This window comes from Macrotis lagotis, chromosome 1 (genome assembly GCF_037893015.1).
Source record: "Macrotis lagotis isolate mMagLag1 chromosome 1, bilby.v1.9.chrom.fasta, whole genome shotgun sequence".
Lineage (NCBI taxonomy): Eukaryota > Metazoa > Chordata > Mammalia > Peramelemorphia > Peramelidae > Macrotis > Macrotis lagotis.
In genome coordinates, this window is record NC_133658.1 from 803,465,578 (window position 1) to 803,488,885 (window position 23,308).

General features: G+C 35.1%; 1 protein-coding gene across 3 annotated transcripts in view; it reads left to right on the top strand.

The window, feature by feature from the left end:
* The window catches only part of ACER3 (alkaline ceramidase 3), a 183,007-nt gene that overhangs the window by 103,694 nt on the left and 56,005 nt on the right, over positions 1-23,308 (top strand). For 2 of the 3 annotated variants that reach the window (XM_074216935.1, XM_074216936.1), the window contains 2 exons: positions 7,414-7,466; positions 18,374-18,426. In XM_074216935.1, coding sequence (XP_074073036.1) covers positions 7,414-7,466; positions 18,374-18,426 — 106 coding nt within the window. The remainder of the gene's footprint in view (positions 1-7,413; positions 7,467-18,373; positions 18,427-23,308) is intronic. The other variant, XM_074216937.1, reaches the window with a different exon arrangement.

Here is a 23,308-nt window from a genome sequence, read left to right on the forward strand (position 1 = left end):
GGCAAAGTAGGAAGGACTATTTTTGCCTAGCTCTCCCAACATAGTATCTCCACAACAATCTAGAAAACAGGCTAGAGTGAATTCTGAGTGATAAAGCAATAAAAAGGGAATCATTTGCCCATCCCAGGGCAGCTTAGGAAGCCAAACAGAAAGGTTTGCAGGCAAAGTGGCAGTGGTGGCAGCAACAGACCAGTAGCATCCTAGAGCACAGGGTCTGAAAGGGAGCCCGAGATACAGCACCAGACAAGAAGAAAGCTCAAGAGACCCCTGAACTACCACTAGGAGCAGGAATTCTGGGTAACAGAGCTAGGGCAGACAGGAACAGTCTTGACACAATGTGGGACCCTGGCTGAATACTGAGCATAAAACAAATTCCAGAAAATAAACTGTTTGACTCTTGAGCCCAGTAGCAGAGCAGTGATTCAGTTCTAACCTTTTTGTTGTTTTTCAGTCTTGTCCTACTCTTCATGACCCTATTTGGTTTTTTTTTTTTTTTTGGTAAAGATACTGGAGTGGTTTGTCACATTCCTTCTCCAGCTCATTTTACAGATGAGGAAATTGAGGCAAACAGGGTTAATGACTTGCCCAGGGTCACCCAGCTAGTGAGTGTCTGCGGCCAGATTTGAACATATGAAGATGAGTCTTCCTTACTCTAGGCCATTGTGCCATCTAGCTCAGTATATAAACTTGCAGTGGAAAAGTCTGGACAAGAGACCAAGACCAAAGGGGATCCAATCCAGTCACTCTGAACCTGAGCTAACAGTGACTGAATTCAGCAATAATCTATTGAAATTCAGCTGTCCACAAGACTCATAATCAGAGCAGAAACTTAGAGATTTCAGATCAGAAGAGAAGAGTGGCGCGATCTCTCTGGATCACATTACTTTGGTAGCACAGAACTTGCAAGCCCAGATGCTACCCCTTCCAGAAGTGAGTAGAGTTCAAGATTAAAATAAAATCCTTAGTCAAAATTAATACATAGGTTGGAAGAATGAGCAAACAAAAAAGAAACCCAACTATAAAGAACTACTTTGGTGACAGGGAAGCTCAAGACACAAATAGAAAAGACAACGAATCAAAACTTATCTACAAGCAAAACCTGAAAGAAAAATGCAAGTTAAACAGAAGTCCAACTATAACTCCTAGAAGATTTAAGCAAGAAGTAAAGGAAGAGATAAAAACAACAAAAAAATTTTAAACCAAATAAGCATGGTAGAGGAAAAAATGGAAAAAGAAATGAGAGCTAGCCAAGAAAGTTATGAGAAAGAAAATTAACAACTAGGTAAAAGAAGTAATTTACTGAAGAAAATAACATCTTAAAAATTAGAATTGACCAAATGAAAGTTAATGATTCCATGAGACATTAAGAAATAATAAAACAAAATTAGAAGACTGAAAAATTCTCAATCAGATAAGAAAAACAAATGACCTGGAAATTAGCTTGAAAGCCATGAACCGGAAAAACAGCCCAGATAACATATTTAAAGAAATAAAGAAAAAATTTCCCGCTATCTTAAAACCAGAGGAAAGTAAAAATTGAAAGGATTTTCTAATCACCTCCTCAAAGAAACTACAAAATGGAAGTTCCCAGAAAATTCATAGAATCCAGAACTTTCAGGTCAAGGAGAAAATACTGCATGGAATGAGAAAGAAAGAATTAAAGTACTTTAATAGCAAACCACATAAAGGAACAGAGATCTTGAATGTAATATTCCTGAAGGCAAAGGGTCTAAGAATACAACCAAGAATAACTTACCCAGCAAATGGTATAATCCTACAGGGATTCTGACTAAAAGACCAAAAGTGAATAGAAAATCAGACACTGAACCATGGAATTCAAAAGATTTTATAAAGGTAAATGTGAATTTGAATTCATAAGGGACTGAAAAAGATTATTTATATTATTATATGGGGAGATGCTATATGTAACCACTCAGAATTTTATCTTATCATCACTGTGGTTCTAAAAAGGAATCTAATTAGACAGAAAGCCTAGGTGTGATTCTTTTATGTTTAAATGATCAAAGAAGAATGGAATGAAAGGGGAAAAAGAATTCACTGGAGGGGAGGGATAAGGAAGAATGGAGAAAGTTACCTTATATAATAAGGAAGAATTTGTTTAGTGGAAGGGGCAATGGGTAGGGGGAGTTGTCAACACTTAACCCTCACTCCAGTGACTTGTGGTGAGGTCCATGATGGGGAAAGCATGCGCAGTAGCAGAGTCAGGATTTGTACTGTCTGAGCCTAACAGAGGTAGCACATGCACAGTATACCCCCTTCAATAAGGCAGATCTAATTGCTTCACTTGGTGGTTTTTCAGGTGATTAAAATCAAGATCATAAGTACTAAATATCTTATACACATAAGTGAAATGTGTCAACTAGACTGCGAAAAATGAACCTATATAATGAAAAGGAGTACAACATTATGTTAGTGACATGCAGGGAAATGGCAGCAGGTTTGTGCTTATTGTACAGGCTCAATTCAGTTTGGGAGGGTTAGTGCAATCTTGCCACTACCTCACCTCGCATCTTTCTCTGATTTTGACCCTAACATATGCAAATTCAGCTGTTTTTGTTTATGAAAAATGACTGAAATCATACAGAAATTACATATATAACAGATCAATGAACAAATATTAGTATTATTTTGTCTTTTTTTTTTTTTTACTTTTTGTGATGTCAGGGAAGATCTGTCTCCTCTGCCTCCCCTGACCACACATCCCTGCCTCTCTCAACTGAACTAGTTCCAGGAGGGAAAAATACATATAGACAAACAGTTTAATATAGAAATTCATCTTAATAGAAAAGTCAGAGGAATAAAGTTAAGAGCAGAGAATAAAAGGAAAGTAGATTAAGAAAGGTAATGATAAGAAGAAAAATGGAATCTTAAAGAGGGGACAAGTGCAAAAAAGAGGATAAGTATAGTGAATAAGATTAGAAAAATGTAAAGTAAGCAGTCATAATTGTGAATGTGATGAACTTGTATGTAAAATAAAAGATACTAGAATGGATTAGCAATCAGTATCCAACAATATATTAAGAAACACTTGAAACAAAACTATGCATACAACAGAATTTATAATGTTCCAACTGAAGTTAATTAAAAAAGAAGATAGGATAATCTTGTTCTCAGATAAAGCAGAAGAAAAAATAGAACTAATTAAAAGTCAAATGAGTTACAAAAAGAAATAATAAAGCTATAATAGTGGAAAACCTCAATCTGTCGCTCTCAAACTAAATCTAGCCACAAAGTAAACAGGAAATAATTTAAGGACATAAACAGAATTTTAGAAAAGTTAGATATGCTGCCAATGTAGAATATTAAATGGGTATAGAAAACAATTTATTCTTTGCTGTGCACAGCACCTTCACAAAAATTAATCGAGGATTATTACATAAAAATCAAGCAAAAAATTAAATAAATGTATCTTTTTATGACCATAATGTAATAAAAATTGCATTCAGGAAATGAGTTTTAAAGCAAAGATTGAAAATTAATTAGAAACTAAAAACTTAATCCTAAAGGAGTGGGTCAAAAAAATCATAGAAACAATAAAATTTGTGGAATATAGCTGAAGCAGTACTTGGAGAAAAATGTTTTTTGCTAAACACTTTGTTTAATAAATGAGAGAAAGAGCAGATCAAGGAATTGGTAGAAAAAAATGGAAAACCAACAAATCAAAAGCCCCTAATAAAATACCAAAATAGAATTCCAAAAATCAAAGGAGAGAGTAACAAAACTGAAAGTTTAAAAAAAATGAATAATTAAAATAAAACTAGAGTTGTTTTGATTGAAAGGGAAAAAACCAATAAAATAGATGCCATTGTCTAATTTTATTTTAAAATAGAAGAGAACAGAATGATCAGTAATAAAAATGAAAAATAAAAAGATGAATTTGATTGTAATCTTTGAAAGATAGAAGATAATACATGTTGACTGATTGAAATAAAAGAAATCATTAGAAGCTGTTTGATTGAAATAAAATAAATTATTAGAAGCTGTTATGCCCAAAGATATATTAATAAAGCTGACAATCTTAAGGAAATATATATTTTACAAAAATACAAAATTGCATAGATTAACAGAACAGAACATAGACTACCTACATAATCTTCTCTTACAAAAAGCAATTGAACAAACGATAAATATACAAGGAAAAAAAACATAGAAATCAGATGGACTTAGAAGTGAATTCTAATACTAAATAGTTTGAAAAAAGAGGCAAAGAGGTGGGGGAGGGGGTTGGGAGGGAGGAAGAGAATTTGAAACTCAAAATTTTAAAACAAACATTGAAAAATTGTACATTTACATTGAAAAATAAAATATTAAATAAATATTCATAAAGCAAAAAAAGAAAGAAAAAAGGTAAGTAGGATTCCTTTTATGACACAAATGGACTTGGTACTCAAACCAAGAAAAATAAAAACAGAAGAAGAATCATAGATCAGTTTCTTAAATAAATATTGTTGCAAAAATTTTAAATTCTAATAAGATTAGGAATAGGAAGTTTTGTGAGAAAGAAATCAGAGCAACCTATAAGCATGTGAAAATGCTCTAAATCACTAATAATTAGAGGAATTAAACTAACTCTGAGGTTCCACTTCATACTTACCAGTTTAGCTAAATGACAAATGTGAAGGGCATGTGAGAGAACAGGTACATGAATACCCTGTTGGTGGAATAGTGAACTAGGCCAACTATTCTGGACAGCAATTTGGAACTCTGCTCAAATTGCTATTTAGCTATACATGCTCTTTTTATCCATTGAGCTTGCCACTAGATGTGTATCCCAAAGAAATCAAAGAAAGAAGAAAAGGGCCCATATGTACAAAAATATTTATAGCAGCTCTTTTGGGGGGTATGAATTGAGGGGATGCTCATCATCAATGGGGAAGTGACTTAACAAGTTATTGTAACTAAATGTAATGGAATATTATTTGACTGTAAGAAAGTATAATGGGATCGTTCCAGAAAATGCTTGTGTGAACTGATGAAAAATGAGAGCAGAACCAGAAGAATATATAGTAATAGTAATAATGCAAAAATAATCAACTTTGAAAGCATTGGTAACTAATCACTCATTGACTAACCATAATTTGAAAGGACTAATTATGAAACATGGTGTCTATCTCCAGAAAGAGAACTGATGGACTTAGAATGCAGATTAAAGTGTTTTCTTCTATTAACTTCTTTTTGAGTTTTTTCCCAACATGGATGATGTAGAAATTTGCTTTGTATGTCTAAACATATTTGTAATAGTTTTTCTTTTTCTTGTCTTCTCAATAAGTGATGGAATGGGGGAAGGGAAAGGAAAATCATTTGGAACAGGAAAAAATAAGAAACTGAAGTTTTAAAAAAAAATCTAGTCAAAGGAAAGGGAGTTGGAGGCATCTAGTATAGATAGTTTCTCAAGGAGGTTAACTGAAGTACTGCCCATATCCAGAGAAACAAATGATGGAGTCTGACTTTTGCAGATTGAAGCATACTATTTTCATTTATTTTGGTTTTTGTTTTCATGATTTTTTCCTATGTTCCGTTTCTTCTTTCTCAACATGACTAATGTGGGAAAGTTTTATGTTATTACACACGTATAACTTGTATCAGATTGCTTGCCATCTTGGGAAGAAGAGAAGGAAAGGAGAGAGAAAAATTTGGAACTCAAAATCTTTCAAAAAATTAATGTTGAACATTGTCTTTACATGTAATTGGAAAAAATAAAATACTATTTTAAAAAAGAGAAGTGGAGGAAAACTAAAGCTAGTGTACAGATATAGATAGCTGTGACCAGATCAAGTGAGGTTTTTTAAGAGAGAGACATACTCTCATATTAGTAGGCATCAGAGAAGGGACCAGTGGGAAGAAAAAGATTGAAAATTACAGAGAGAATGGATTAAAGTGGAATCACTCTGTGAACAAGATAGGAAGAGATGTGATCAAAGGTATATGAGAAAGGTATGAAAGAGGAAATAGTGGAAGAAGACATCTGAATGATAGAAGACAAAAGCTCTTGGCTAATGGTCTTACTTTTTTGGATTAAGTCTGAGGTGGAGTCCTCAGTTCAGAAGGTAACCAGGGTAGAGGACAGTATGGTGTTAGGGAAAGGCTTAGGGAGATTTCAACCTAAATAATTGGGAGCATATAGATGGAATCATTAACAGAAACAGGAAAATGTCAGGGAGGAGCAGATTGTTGGAGAAAGGATATAATGATTGATTTTAGATATGTTGACTTTAAAGTGCTTTCAGGACATTTAGATGGAGATACCCAACAGACCCTGGAAATGCAGAATTGAAATTCATGGCAAAATATATAATTTGAAATGCACATTTAATCAGCAGTTATTTCTATACTACCTAATTTTGTCAGGTTTGTATATGATTTGCAGATTTCTCCTGAGCATTGAAAGAGTTGACAGGGATTTATGCTCCATATATTTTTTATGATGGACATAGTACTTTACATGTGTTTCAAATTAAAAGGGATTGTAGCTACTAAGTTCAGTTGCTATAGAGAAAATTTGAAAGCAGTGTAGAATGAGGGCATAAATTCTCATTCTATTCCCTTCAGAGTCGTTCAGATCTATCTCTCTTCTTTTTTCTTAATTTTTACACCTTTCTTTTTTGAATGTCAGAAAACTGCCATACTTCTTCCAGTGAAATCCTACTTCACTCTTTATTTTCTCTTTGTGATTTCTCCAAATGAAATCTTCCTGTCTTTCCATTTCCTTCATTCTTCATTTGAAAAAAATCTATAAACCATAGATTTATATATATATATATATATATATATATAAAGTTATATAAACCATAGAAAATAAAGATTCCACTTCTTTATTTTCCAATTAACACTGATCCTTCTGAAATTCATTGACACCAATTTTCCCACTTCCTTATTCCAGTTAAAACAAAACACCATCATACCTCTTTATTTTTGTAAATGGGGAAAAAATATACCAACATATTTCTTTCAATTTACAGTTAAATAAATATACCAACAATCCACTTTCTTATTTCTCCAGTTAGAATATATTCCAATCATCACTCTTCAAGTCACTGAGGAAAGGTTCATTGTATGATTTACAAACCAGTTGAAATGCCTCATCATGCCAAAAAGGTCAAAATTGTTTCTACATTGGTACTCGTCACACAACCTGGTCTCTTTTATACTAGGCCTAACTCAGGAACTCATCTTAACCAGTGGGTTAACTGATAAGAGTATTTTGTTCACAAAAATTCCATTAACGTATTACTAATTACAGTAGAAATTTCAAGTTCTACATGAAATTTGTTTTCTTTGAAAATAACTAATCCTAGTAATGGTGTCCTGCTTTGTTCCCAAGTCCCTCTACATCCTCTTTTCATCCAACTCAAATTTTATGCTAATTGTTGTTTTTCTTTGTTTCAATTTCAGTGGTAGGATTGGGATCGTGGTGCTTCCACATGACTCTGCAGTATGAAATGCAGGTCAGTACGCCAACTAGATGGCATTGTATTTCCCTTAATGCACAGCAGTGGTGAGTCCTGGGGAAGCCAAGGAAAAGCATCTCCACACTCTCTCCCCTTGCAACCTCCACTTCCAGCAGCCAAGTTTTCTTGTCAGTTGAAACTTCTTTGGAGAATTTGTATCTCTGGAAAAAGTGAGACTGACAGAGTGGAAGGGATGAAAAGCAAATTAGATAATTCCACAAACCAGTTTGTGGTAGCTATTGTGTTTAGAGCTCTGGATAGGGAGGTAAAGAGATATCTTGTCACTCCCCCCCCCCAACCTGGATTTCACCATCTAGAGAATGGGGGGGGGTTGGGGAAGGGGTGGAATTTTAACTAGCTCTAGGTTACTTTGTATCTACTTTGTATACTTATACCTATATACATCTTGTTTCTCTCAATTAGACTACAAGCTCTTTGATATCAGAGACTAATTTCACTTTTGTGTTTTTGTATTCCCAGTACCTACCCCTAGTGCATAACACAGAGTAGGAGAAAGTTGGTTCAGTCTAAGATTCTTTCCAATTCTGGTATTCTTTGATTTCCAAAGGCCAACCCACTTTTGACATTCTATGTTGTTGGGTTCCATCAGGTTCTCACTTTTTATGTTCTTTGTTCTAATAGAGATGTAGAAATGCCTCAAAGTTCAAAGCTGCCAATTTGATTTTCCTTAAGCAGATCTATGTCACTCCTCTACTCAATAATCTCCAGGGGCCAACTTTTATGTCAGTAAGATATATAGATATAGATATATCACAGGAGTTCTTAATACTAAAAACATCCCTGTCCCCTGTTCTTAAGTCATTTGACATTAATATTAAAAATTGATCCAAATCTTTATTTCTACATCCAATCTTTCTCAAAAACTCCAATCCCATAGCATCAGTTGTATGCTGGATATATCTATCTGACTGTTCTATTAGCACTTGAAATTTAAAATGTGCAAATTAGAATTGCATGTCTTCCTTCTTGAATTCTCCCTTTTTCACTCTCCTGTTAACCTTATTCACAACCTTATTGTTATCCTTTACTTTGCCTTCTATCTCATTCCATATCCCAAATATGATCAAATCTTGTTGATGCTACTAATCCATCTCTTGCATCCATCCCCTTTTTTCCTCCTATAAAATTACTATTATGCTTTAGGCTCCTTACCTTTGACCTGAATTATTATGATAATCTCCCAATTGATTTCTCTCTATCCATGTTCCTTCTTGAATTTCTAGTATATGTTGCATACACCTAGTATCATCATGGTCCTCCATGGGCTGTTATTTTGGCCATTTTTTGAGCCCAGCACTTAGGACATTGCCTGGCCCATTACAGTCACTTAATAAATGTTCATTGAATTGACAGCATCCAAAATGTGAACCTCAATTTTAACCTCATTACGAGTATTCAAAAATACATAAATATTTTCTCATCTATAAAATAGAAATAGTAAACACCCTACCTATACTCAAAGAATTGAAGTGAATGAAATGGCACTATTAGACTCTGTTAATCATGAAATAATGTGAAATTTTTTCACTTATAATTATTAGCTCATTAAATGCTTTCTTAATTAAATAAATTGAATGAATATCACAAAATCTTAGCTATAATTCCCATTAGTTCAACTCTTACATACTTTTCATTCTACTCTGGGTGATTTTAGTTATTAATTATTTTTCAAAACTGAAGAGAAAGGGAGTGAAAAAAAACATAAGACAGATCCACCAAGCTAGATAGCATAGAAAGTTATAATGGAAGAAAAAATTAATACCCAGTACACAGATGATAAAATCTACAAACAAGGTGAACTAAAAATGCTCTTACATCCTTAAATATTCAGTGATGTCTGTGAGCTCATTAATTTGGGGGGAGGGTCTCTTTAACAATGAAAATCACTCAGGATTCCATGTTCTTATGTCACAACAACATGAATAGAGTAGTAGCATAAAAAGATAGGTCTTTATTTCTGTGAGAAGCTTATGCTCCTTAAAGATGCTGGGTAATTTCCTAAAGATAGTTTGCTGCTCAACTCTGAGCCCACCTTAACATCCATCAGTCCTATATGTCTTAATTATGCATATTGATATACAAGCTTTACAGGTTTCCATCCAAATGTAGATGATAATACAGGCAATTCATCTATTTGGCTTTTCCTGTGGGGATGATCAGGCCAGACTTTTTCTTTTTTCTTCTTTTTTTTTTATTTTTGCAAGGCAATGGGGTTAAGGGTCCCCAGTGGGGTTAAGGTCACACAGCTAAATAATTATTAAGTGTCTGAGTTCGGATTTGAACTCAGGTCCTCCTGACTCCGGGACCTGTGCTCTCTCCATTGTGACACCTAGCTGCCCCCTATTTTAGTTTTTACTTTATATTTAAGATCAAAGTCATTGAAAAAGCTTATTTCTGTTGTATCTTTCAAGGAATCTTAAATGAATTTGAAGTATATGGATAAGAGATACTTTCTTAGAAAATAGCCTTATTTATGGGGTGGCTAGGTGGCACAGTGGACAGAGCACTGACCCTGGATCAAGAGTACCTGAGTTCAAATCTGGCCTCAGACACTAAATAATTAACTAGCTATATATGGCCTTGGGCAAGCCACTTAACCCCACTGCCTTGCAAAAAAAAAAAAACCTTAAAAAAATTAGCCTTATTTAAAGTAGCATTTTTGCACTACTAAATCAAATACTTTTTTCATAATCAAACAGTAAATAATGTGATCTTATATTATCAACATCTTTCAGGCAATTAGCAAGCATTTATTTAGAGCCTATTATGTGCAAGGTACTATTCTAGATACTAAAGAAACAAAGGAAAAAGCAGTGCCTACCCTCAAGCAGTCAATTGGTGGATATCACTTTGAAAGCCACCTTGTGCCCTATTGATTTATTAGATATAAATGTATAGTTAAATAGTTACTAATGTTCTTAATTTTCTCTTTTTTTTTTGGTAAAATATGGTGCAAAGTTTTTTCTATTCATTTATTATCTTCTTCCCTGAGATTCTTTGCATACTGATCCTAAAACACCTTGGTTTCTGTTGTGTCTCTGGAGGCAGAGTCAAGATAATGGAGTATTTAGTAGCAATATAATATACCTTCCCATTAAATCTCTTCCACAAAGATCTAGAAAATGCACCCAATCCTAATTCTGATGAAGAAAACCAAGAACATGTTATAATGAGTAACTTTTCTGGCCCAGAGAGGCTTAGGGAAACAGAAAGAGAGGTCTATGAATACAGGACAGAATTTGACAGGAGCATACTGCTTCTAGAGTATTCCAATACTCAGGAGCTAAAAGAGGTCTAAGACTAGGTTCCAGGGCAGAACTGGGGCAAAAAGAGATTCACAAGCTAGGAGTGGAAAAGCAGGTGCCATCTGGAAAGTATTTTGCTAACTACATAGCTCTGGGTCACACAGTCTGGATGTGGAGATGATCTCAAGGGAGATGTACTGAGCTACAAATAAATTTAAGAAGCAAGTATTCACAGTGTGGCTCTGATCCCAAGAGCAGAATAGGAATTCAAAGTTGAAGTTAAACCTACTGTTGAAGCCTGCAGTGAAATAAACCAAACAAGAGACTCAGATTAAAGGGGGACCTGTAGTTTCAGTTATTCTGAATTTACAGAACCTCATAATTAGCTAGTAGTGGCTTAATCCAATAGCAATCTACTGAGGAATTCCTAACCAGAGATAAGCCAACACAAACATCTGAATCAGGAGCTTGCAGAGGTCACAGACCTCACCCCAGGTCATATCACTTCGATAGCACTAAAAGCTTGCAGTCTCCCAGCCTGAGCTGTTAACATAGCAGGAGGTTATAAAAGGACAAAAGCTCAAGCAAATCATTTCCTTTCCCACCTCAACCCCCCCTCCGCCCCCAAAGTATGCACTAACATAAAGTCTAAAGTTAAGTAGGATAGTAGAATGAGAAAAAATTCCCATCATAGAGAGCTTTTAATGACAACAGGAAAGGTCAAGAGACAAACCCAGAAGAAGAAAATGAATCAAAAAATCTATAAGCAAATGAGAACATTAGGGGAGAAAACAGGAAGATATGAGAGGAGAAGTAATATCTTGGAAAATGAGGTAGAAAAATCTTACTGAAGAAAATAACTCCTTAAAAATTAGAATTAACTAATAGAAGTTAATGACTTCATGAGACATCAAAAAATATTAAAACAAACCCTGGAGTCAGGAGTACCAGAGTTCAAATCTGGCCGCAGACATTTAATAATTGCCTAGCTGTGTGGCCTTGGGCAAGCCACTTAACACCGTTTGCCTTGCCAAAACCTAAAAAACAAACAAAAAAAAAGCCAAAAGATTGAAAAAAAAAAGAAAAGAAAATAAGAAATATTGAGACAGTTAGGTGGTGCAGTGAATGGAGAACCAGCCTTGGAGTTAGAAGGACCTGAGTTCAATTCTGGCCTCAGATACTTACATAGCTGTGTTACCTTGGGCAAGTCACTTAACCCCATTGCTTTGCAAAAAGAAAAAAAGAAAATGGAAAATATTTCATGGGAAAAAATAACTATCCTGGAAAAAAGATCAAGGAGAGGTTATTTAAGAATCATTAGACTACCTTGATAGCTATGACCAAAAATAGATCCTAAACTTCATATTTCCAAAAAAATCATGAAACTCCTAGATCTCTTAGAACCAGAAGGCAAAGTAGAAATTGAAAGAATCCACAAGTCACTTCCTGAAGAAAACTCCAAAATGAAAATTCTCAAGAATATTATGGTAAAAATTCAGAACTCATTCAAGGAAAAAATACTTCAAGTATCCAGAAAGAAAGAATTAAAGTATTATGGAGTCTCAGGGATAAAGGAGCTAAGTACTTAGAATATGATAGTCCAGAAGGCAAAGAATCTAGTCTTACAACTAAGAATAACCTACCCAGGAAAATTGAATATAATCTAACAGAGGGGAAATTAAATTAATTAAATTCCTGATGAAAAGACCAAAGATGCATAGAAAATTTGACATTAAAAAATACAGGAATCAAGGATAACAGAAAGATAAAAAAAAAGCCACTGTTTAATTATATTTCCTCCAGCATGATTTTCCTCAGTATATATTTAGTCTAGTCTAATTGCATTTCTTGTGTTCATTTTTTTAGTACTATTTTACTTACCCTGTAGATTGTAATATTAGGGTCCAAGTATGGTGGTTCCATTGTCCTTTATAAGTGAAATCAGTTTGTTTTAGTAATCTTTGTAGATCTTTGCCATTTTTCTCATGCTGACTTACTTCAGTTTTCAGCTTTTTGGTGCTTTTGAGATGAGTTTACTTGGATCATTTGTAAAACTTCCTTTAAACTGAGTTTATGCTTCACTACTTTATTCTACTTTTCCTTCATTGTAAAATTTTGCAAACAAATTTATTCTCCCTCTCTCTTTTTTGGGGGGGCAAGGCAATGGAATTAAGTGACTTGCCCAAGATCACATCCCTAGGTAATTGTTAAGTATCTAAGGTCACATTTGAATTCAGGTCTTCCTGACTCCAGGGTCAGTGCCACTGTGCCACCTAGTGACCCCTCAGATTTATTCTAAATCTGCTTTTCCTTTGGCCACCAGTTCTCTCTACTTGGCGAGCAAGGCAGCTGTTTACTGACTGAAGCAATTTCTGGGCATCAAAATGAGTAGAGATCTCATTTAGATCTGTAGTCAGGAATTGTCATCAAAATTGTCAACAAATTGTCATCAAAAACTTCCTGTGTGACCCCCTAGGCAAGTCACTTAACCTCTGTCTCCTTCAGTTTCCTCCATTATAAAATAGAGATGGTAACAACACCTAATTCCCAGGAATATTGTGAGGTTCAAATGAAATGATATTTGTAAAACACATAGGCCTTATATAAATGGTTTTCCTTCCTTCTTCCTTTTATTCCTTCTTCCTTCCTGAACTGTGTCCCTTTTTGGTGGCATTATGTTTGCAATATGTTTGTAAAAGTATTTAAACTGGAACATTGTAAATTTCTGAGACCATTTCGTATTTCTTATTGCTAATTATCTAATTATTCCAGGATTGAATTGTTTTAATTATATGCCATTTTTTCATTATTCTTTCTTTTTGCTTTTATTACTAATTCTGATATTTACTCTGAAAAGTTAGTCTACACACAGACAGCTTGATTCAGGATATAACACCACATAAATAACAAATCTTTTCCCATCAGTTAACATGCCAGTTTCATTTCTTGGGGTGTTCTTTGGTCCTCACTGTTTTGAATGGTTATCATTTCTTTTCTCAAAAAAAGTTTATGATTTAAAAGCTTGAGATTTTTTTAATAATCTACAAGTCTTTAACTTGACTCTCCTTTTACCTGAACTATGCTTTTTTTCTTTACTTCTCACCATCCTCACCTTTCCCACCATATTAGAGTATATGTTGATTTAATTTGAGGGTATTACTAAGTTCTTTATAGAATTTTTCTGCTTCTCAAATCTACAGCAACTGATGTTGGTACTTTATGATGTTGTACTGTGTAATTTCTTAACATCAATGTTGCATCACAATATTATAAATACCATGAAATGTTTCTGTAGCCTTTGAATATATATTAAAAAACACTAACTTCTTTCTGTGCCTCCAAAAGGTATCTGTGACTCTTCCTTCTATTTAGCTGTCACTTCCTTCTTTGTTCTGGTTTTATAGCATGAATGTCAGAATTCCTAAATTCAACTCCTCCAAAAGCATGCCCACTTGTCAGTCATTAAACAAGAACCTCACATTTAAAGTACAGTCATATTAAAATTTATGAATAGTCTACAAACCATGTGATTCATAGTCTTCTTCCTTTTCTGCCAGTTTCCTTCTTATCATTGTGATGCTGAAGGGGACTACACAGGACTAAGGATGAGGCAAATTTGACCTCATTGGTATTGCTAAGAATTGATAGTGTGAGCCTTATGACTGTAAAATTACTTTGAAGGGGTATTCTTTATTCAATGAATCCATAAGCCCTCTCCTGTGACACTGATTGCAACCCATCTATACTCTTTTATATTATGAGACCCTTGCCCATATCCTTCCTAAAATCCAACAGAGAATCTGCCCCAATCACTGGAAGATTTATTCCAGATCTTTAAATATCACAGGGTTAAGGATGCATAATTCTAGTCTGTCCTTGTTATCCTTTGACCTTATTTAATGACAGATCTCCCACCTTTTCTAATCATATGACCTGAATGATCTTACACTTTTGGTGCACAGTAAATTATCTGTTTGTACTTGGGATCACCCACAATTTTGGTTCTTAGAGATAGTTATTCCTTGATTTATAGCCATATATAATATGCAAAAAGTACTGGTGTCTAAAAAAGGTAGTTTGTTATGAGAAGATGGGGATCATTAAAAGTAATATATTCAGTGTTCCTAATAGAATTTCACCTACTCTCCTCCAGTTCATGTCTCAGCCCATTATTTATCTACCTGCATTTTCTGTCCAAATATATGTGTTGATTGACTGACTCATTTGGTTGCCCATCCAACTGCATATGTGGTTTCCCTCAAGATTAATCTCAAAGGTGACCTATAAGCGATCTTTGCTGATCCCTCCAACTGCTGGTGTCAGCTCATTCTTTATCTTGTATACATACACATAGATATGTTGGCTCCTTTATTAGAATGTAAGCTCTTAGAAGGCAGGATAGTGCCTAGTACATTGCAGGTGCTTCATGAATGAATATGGACAGTAGCCACACTTTATCTATTTGATTTGTTTTGTTTTTCCTGTGAAGGTAAACTAAATGCTTCTAGTCCTTCTAGATTTCATTAAAGAATCTCTGCAATGTTCCTTGATGAAACCGACCTAGGTAAAGGGAATCTGTATGTGAGGAAACTCCCTCCACCTGTGCAGTCAGCATCTCCTCTGCAACTTGTAGCCCTGGAGAGTTGACTAGATTGCCATTCACAAATAGGAGCATCTGGAGGACCTCACCTTCTACGAAGAATATCTCTTCTGTTTACAATTCCTACGGGACATCATCCGTAATAATAATGGCAAATGCCTCATCTGAATACAGCTCACTATTCTGTACCTCACATGATCATAATAATCATAGACCCAATAAACAACATTTTGTCTCATTAAAGAATCTTATATCATCTTAATGGTAGAGCATTTTATTGAAAAGCTTTTAAGGCTATCTTTGCTCTATTGAGTTAAAATGAGGTGAGGTTTATTTAAGTTAGCAAATCATAAACAATAATCTTTGCACCTTTCCAGTCATTCATGTGACAGAAAAACTGTCTAGCAGAAGTCATTCATGCCTGTTTCCTTTTCATATTTCCATCAATAAATATATAGGTCATTCTTAAAATAATTTTATAGAGATCTAACAGTTGTCATGAAATTTAACAGTTATTTAAATCCTCTCTAATACCTATTTAAATAGTAATGTAATCTAAAATTTTTTCCAATATTTCATTTTCAAGTCCTTGGTCAGATACCTTGAAAGTCAGTTTCCCAGTGCTTTCACATTTTTGAACATGAATTTCTTGTGTTTTTGCCCAATCTGTCTTCTGTGTCTCCCCTCTTTAATGTCATTTCAATTTCTTCATGCAGCACATCAGAGACATTGCATTTCCAGGTAACAATCTGGAAATAGCATTTTAGAAAAGTACACTTAAGTATTTTGAAATAACCCATGATAACATCTCCTAGGGCAAATGTTCAGTAATATTACTACACCTTTGTAGGTGGGTTTATGAGTTGCTGTAACTAAAACAAAACAAAAACTTACATTTTTTTGTAATTGTCTGTTTATTGTTATAATGACTTCCTATATAATTTCTTTATTTCTACTTCATTTTAATAATTAAATGAAGCTTTGGGAGATTGTGTCTATCTAAGTGCCATTTAGGTGATTTTTAAACTCTTATTTTAAAAGTTGCTTTTTAGGGAAAACTATTTCTCTTTACTGACATAATTAACAAGACATTGTGGTCATTGTAAAACCCAAAACCAGCAGCCACTAAACTGGCCTTATTTTAACTTAGAAAAACCACAAATTGATTTTCTCTGTTTTATTATGTTTTTATTTTGTTAAATATTTTGCAATTGTGTCTTAATCTGGTTCTGGCATACTGAAGATTATTGCAGAGCCATGTGTTTTGTCAAGCAAACACCTCTGATGTAAAGAACACAGTTTTCCTCCCAAGATTGCCATATTTCCCTAGATCCAGTCATTTTCTAGGTACATAAAATTAATACTGTTATATAATAACTCCCTTTCTAATCTAATTGCATAGACTCTCAATAATACCTAGCTTTCCCTGAGCAACAATTGATTTCTAAGGTCCCTTTCAACATTGTTTAAACAGTTGTATAGTAGCCTTTTCAGAGGCCTGCCTGCCTCTATTTCCTCTCTATTCCAATCACCCATAATATCTAATAACTAATCTTCCTTCTACATAGCTCAAAACACTTCAGTAGTTCTTTTTTTTCATATTGAATTAAGGTCTTGCTCCCTCCCCTGGTATTCCATGCTCTTTATAGCATTGTATTACTTAAAGTCAAAAGGCCTGAGCTTAAATTTTATTATTATTATTATTTCTTCCTCTGGAAATAGTTTTGAGACACCCTTCCAAAAGGGACTTTAAGGCAGAGCACACTGAGAACCTGTCTAGAATTTAGATTCTGGATCAGTGGTGTCAAAAGCAAATAAAAACTGTATCCAGCTGCATACTGACTTAGAAAAGCACATTAGTATTATCTGTGTTCCATTGCATTTTTTTTTTGTTTTGTTAAATACCTCCCAATTACATGTTAATCTGGTTCTGCATTCAGGATTATTGTGAACAGTGTGTTTGGAGACTCTGTTCTAGATGAATCTCTTAAATTCTATTCCGACTCTTTGACAACCAAATACCTTCTTACTTTTCTGTTCTTATTGCAAACATTCCTCTCCTTGGGCTTGAAGTTCCAGAGTAGTCTACCTTTCTTCCCCCCATATATAACTGGGTCCTCCTGACTCTAAATTTTTGCTCAAGCTTTTTCCCTCCATTCTTCTCTCCAGTGATTAAAATATTTTTTTAAAGATTTTATTTATTTTGAGTTTTACAATTTTTCCCCTAATCTTACTCCCTCCCCCCACCCCCCACAGAAAGCAATCTGCCAGTCTTTACATTGTTTCCATGGTATACATTGACCACTGATTCAAATCTTAAGCATTCTTCAAGACCCTGCTCAAATGGGATATCCTCTATGAAGTCTTCCCAGGTCTTCTCAGTAAATAATTTTTTTCCTCAAACTTTGCACAGCACTTTCTTCCTCTTGTTTCCTAAGTTTCATGTTGTATTGCAGTTATTTATGGATTATATATCTTCCTTTTAAATTGTAATTCTTTGAAAGTGAGGATTTATTTGACACTTAACAGGGTTTTGTGTGTAATAGCTGTTTAATTTTTATTTGCTGAACTGTTAAGAGGTTTGGTTTTTGGGGGGGTTTGTTTGTTTGTTTGTTTTTTGCAAGGCAATGGGGTTAAGTGATTTGCCCAAAGTCCCACAGCTAGGTTATTATTAAGTATCTGAGGTTGGATTTAAACTCAGGTCCTCCTAACTTTGGGGCCAGTGCTCAATCCACAGCGCCACCTAGCTGCACCCCCCCATAAAGATTATTTAAAAGCTTATCCTCACCTTTAAAAAATAGTATAAACCCTCAATGGAAAGTGAGATGATTACTGGGTTCAGTTTAACAGCCATATATCCCTCCCTAAAGTAGCCTTCCATTTACTATGTCTCTCTCTCTCTCTCTCTCTCTCTCTCACACACACACACACACACACACGTCAATTTGGGATGGTATTTCTCTATTTTTGTCATCATTTTCATTTTGACATGATTATTATAACTTTGTGGTTTAAAATTTTGTCTTTTTCTTTTGTAGCTATTGGATGAATTACCCATGATCTACAGCTGTTGTATATTTGTCTACTGCATGTAAGTATTTGCATTTAGAAGATAGAGGACCCAGCAGTTTGATTTGTAATGAGATGTTCTAAAGCTTTTCCCCTCTGGAGGTCAGGAGTGCAAAAATTATCATCCAGATGTTACACATGAGAGAATTGTTTCTGGTCATACAGTTAAAGATAGTACTGGGACACTACACAACACTGTCTCTGCTCCCACAGGATACGCATACACTCTTCCTGTTATCAGATGAGGAGAGCTAAGCCTTGAGCCCAAGAGGATGGCCCTTTCCAAAGCTTCATGCACATTTGTACCATGTAGGGGTTACTTTTCATTTCACTCTGGGGTTCTTGAATAAATAATACTTAATTTGTAACTGATAAAGTTGTATAACTTTACTATATGATTTCAATGATGTCCTTGTTCTTGTCTGCTGCCACATAACTTTGAGGTAAGTAAAAATGGTAAAATGGTTACTAATGGAGCTTTCATTACCTCCATACCTGTATGAATGCTTCTAACATGTTTATAAACACTTCTTTAGTGTTTGTAGCATAGTTTATGTGACCCCAAAATGCATCTCCTGTTGTTGAGCTTTTTAGTGAGTAGCCTCTCTTCCCTTGGACATGTAGACCCACAGTTAGTCTCCATGGCCAGCCTTGAAATTTTTTAGTTGGGTTGAATTTTAACAACCCAGAATCATCTCCACATCATGATGAGGAACTGAAGAAGAACTTTGTTGGTAAAAGTATTAATCCTGTTGAATATGAATTTATATTATCTCAAAATTATAGTTCTAGTTTAGAAAGGAGTTGTCATTGTTGGTTTAAAATTGATTGCCCTGAGGTATCTAGACACATCCACTTGATCCTTCCCTTCCTAGTTTAAAATACTGCATCTGTGGTATTGGAAATAGCTAACATTTTCTTACTAAGCTGTTTTGCCTCTCTTCTTTTCTTTGAAGGGATTACTCAGAATTTCACCAAATTTTTGACCCATCTTTCTATCTTTCTTTCTCTGTGCCTTCCCCCCTCTTAAACCTATTCTTTCCATCTCATTGAGATCTCCAGTCACTCCTCCCTATACTACTTTTTCAACATTGTTCCTGCTCTGAGGATATATGGGTGTTCAGAAAGACTAATACCTCTTCTGTAAGGCTGCCAAGCCCCTTTTAGGACTGCTTTCCACCTTAGGTATCCATTTGTCACCCAACTCTCCTGTGGCTCCAAGAAGCTATAGCATGAGCAGTGGCCACTCCCTGGTAAACTGTTTCAGCAGCTGGACTTAACCAGGTTTAAGATAACCTATTGATGAGTTAGGGGGTTATCTATCCCAAGCACATGAAGATTTCCCCATCAGATTAGAAGGATGAGAACGGATTGTTCTTACAATCATGAAGGTGATTGAAAAAGTTGCTGGGTTAGACAACAAAGATGCCAACATCATCTACTGCATCCTGACCCATTGCCAGTTGTCTTGACTTTTGTCTTGCCACTGGACTTTGATTGTTCTGGAAGAGAGAGTGAAGCCAACAATTTCACCTAACTCTGCCTCACTTGAACATGGTTTATATGCAAGTCAAAAGATATCATCCATACCATTTTACCATTTTCACTTACCTCAAAGTTATGTGGTAGCAGGCAAGTGAAAAAGCATCCTCATCATGATGTGGAGGTGTTATATGATATATATGAATGAAAATATATATCTGTGTGTCTGTGTGTCTGTGTGTGTGTATATATATATATATATACATATACATATATGTATATATATATATATGATATATAGTATTATAGTATCAAGGATATATAAAGGGAGAGCCAAACCAGCAGAAAAAGCTTCAAGTCTGGTCATGGAGACTGACTGTGGGTGTCTAAATGTCTAAGGGAAGAGAGGCTCCTCACTAACTAGTTCAACATCAAGAGATGCATTTTGGGATCATAAAACTGAGAGTTGTAGTCATAACCCTGCATACAGGCAGCCTAAGCCATAGTGTCATTTTCTCACAGGACTGAATTAACAGACCCCCAGGTATCTGAGCATCCTTTTTTTTTTTTTAAGGATTGTACTGATCATCTCCTAGCATGAAACAGGGACCAGAAAAGGTGTCCTACCCAAAGAAATAATAAGCAGCTCTTTTTGTGGTGATAAAGAATTAGAAATTCTGGGAGTGTCCATTAGTTGGGGAATGGCAGAGCAAGTTATGGTGTATGAATGAAATGAATTACTGTTGTACTGGAAGAAATGTTGTAAACAGGATGACTTCAAAAAAACCTAGAAAGATTTACATGAACTGATGTTGAGTGAAGTAAGCAGAACCAGGAGCACATTGTACCCAGTAAAAGCAACATTATGAAATGAACAACTATGATAAACTTAGCTTTTCTCAGCAATATAATGATTCAAGACAATTCCAGAAGCTTCATCCATATCCAGAAAAATGCTGTTCCCATCCAGAAAAAGAACTATGGAGTCTGGATGCGGAGTGAAGCTTACTGTTTTTACTTTGTTTTGGTTTTTCTTTTTCTTTCTAATAGTTTCCCCCCTTTTTTTCTGATTCTTCTTTTGCAACAAATGTGTTTAACATGATTGTAAATGTATAATCTAGATCAGAATGCTTGCTGTTTTGGGAGGGAGAAGAGAGAGCAAGGGAGAAAAATTTGGAATTCAAAATCTTATTAAAAACATCAATAAAAAATACACATCAAAGTGGGAGGAAGCTAGGTGGCTCAGCCCTGGAGTCAGGAGGACCTGAGTTCAAATCCAGCCTCAGACACTTAATAATTACCACCCAAAAAATTAGAAAAAATCATTTAAAAAATCTTATTAAATTGAATGTTGAAAACTATCCTTACATGTAATTGGAAAAATAAAATAACTATTAAGTGAGGAAAAAAAGAAAAGTATCCAAAAAATTGTCTGCCTCACCTCTCTCTGAGATGCAAGAGGATATGGATCCATTCTCTGCTGCTTGTATTAATTTTGACTTAACAATAGTCACCAGGAAAACACAGGTTCTCCACCAACTATCATTACACCATCCATACATGAAACCATATGCTACAGCAAATGGAGAAATTTTGAACAATGTGGATCAGTTCACTTACCTTGACAATATACTTTTCAGGTATATGCACATGGATGATGAAGTTGATGTATATATTGCCAGAACTAGTTCAGTATTTGGGAGGCTCCAAAGGCAAGTGTGGGAGAGAAGAGTTATTATAGACTACCAAACTAAAAATCTGTTAGAGCCATTATGCTAACCTCATTGTTGTATGCATGTGAAACCTAGACACTATTTTTGGATGGCCATTGATGCTAGAAAATGAGAAGGATGAAGGAGAGTGAGCAGAATATTGCCTGGGAAGATGGGGCTTGACACTATACAAAGATTTATTTGGGGAAGGCTTCTAAATTTTAGAGTCACTTTTGAGTGAAAGGAATCCTTTTCAAAATATTTCATTGATTGCTTTGATAAAGGGATGGAAGTTTTTGAAAAGAGTAAGGCATTTAGAATCATAAGACATGAGTTTCAGTCCTATCACTGCTAATAACATCTGTGTCATCTTCCACTGTGTTAGTGATTAGGGCTATCCAAACGATAGCTATACAATGTACTGACTGTCTTATATTACAATGGGAATTGCTTTGTTGAAGGTCTCCAAGTAGTGACTAGATGACTCCTTAGCTAATGGGTTTTGTAAATGAAGTTTACTCAGGGAAATATTGGAACTTTATAACCTCCCCCCCCCCCCCGCAACAGTTTTCTTATCCTTCTCACTCCTTTACTCTTGATCTAGTGACACTAGCCTTCCTATTATTTCACAAACAAGATACCCCATCTCTCCACTCCAGGCATTTTCTCCAGTTGAAAATTTTCTGAAATTTCCCCATTCCTGAAATAGTCTCTCTCTTTCACTCTGACAACTGACATACCTGTTTTCCCTTAAATTCCAAACAAAAATCTCTTCCAACCCCTCTCAATTCCAGTGCTTCCTCTCTGCTATTTTCCATCAACCCTATTATAATTTGTATATATTTCTCAACAAGTTTCTTTCTTCCTATTTTTCTTTTTTCCTTTTCTTTCCTCTCCCTTTTTTCTTTCTACACAGGGCATCCAGTAGTTTCATTTAGCAACACAAGAAACTGAGGCCCTGAGGACTTTCCCATAGTCAGTGACAAAGCTAGAAAGCCCAGGTTTTTTGATCTAAGTCGAATTTGTCAGTAGCCTGTGATATCTGCCCCAGTAGGGCAACAAATTAAATCAGTAGTATTTATTAAGTGCCTGCTGTGCGCCAGACATTGTGGTAAGTGCTGAGGATACACAGAAAGACAGAACTATAATCCCTGCCTCCAAAGACCCCACAGTCCAATGTGGAAGAAAACATGCAAACAATGAGGGACATAGTAGATATACACAAAATAGACAGAAATAGTTTGAGAGAGCAAGACATCAGAAGCAGGAGTGTATGGGCTAGGACAAAATTCCTGTACTAAGTGGCATTTGAGCTAAGGATTCTCATTGACCTTGTGATAGTCATTTCTGCCCAGACCTTTTTTGTTCTCCATTTCACAGTTTTATATTACAGCTCCAGAACATATATAGCACAGGAGAAAACACATGCAGACACCCCAATAACTAGAATTTATAACTTTAGAGCTAGAGGGCTCTCCCATTTGTCCTTTTGTTAGCACATTTGATTCTGTGGTCACATATACTATCAAGACTCATTAATTGCACATTATCCTTGAGTTTTGGGCTTTCCTTTTCTCTTTTTCTTCCCTATATCCAAAGCTTATGGAGAATGAGAGAGGCAGTGTCCTTAGAACAAGTAGTGCTTTTCTGCCCAAAGCTCAAACTCCCTGCCTCCCTGATTGTCTGCTAACCTAGTGTGTCCATTGTATC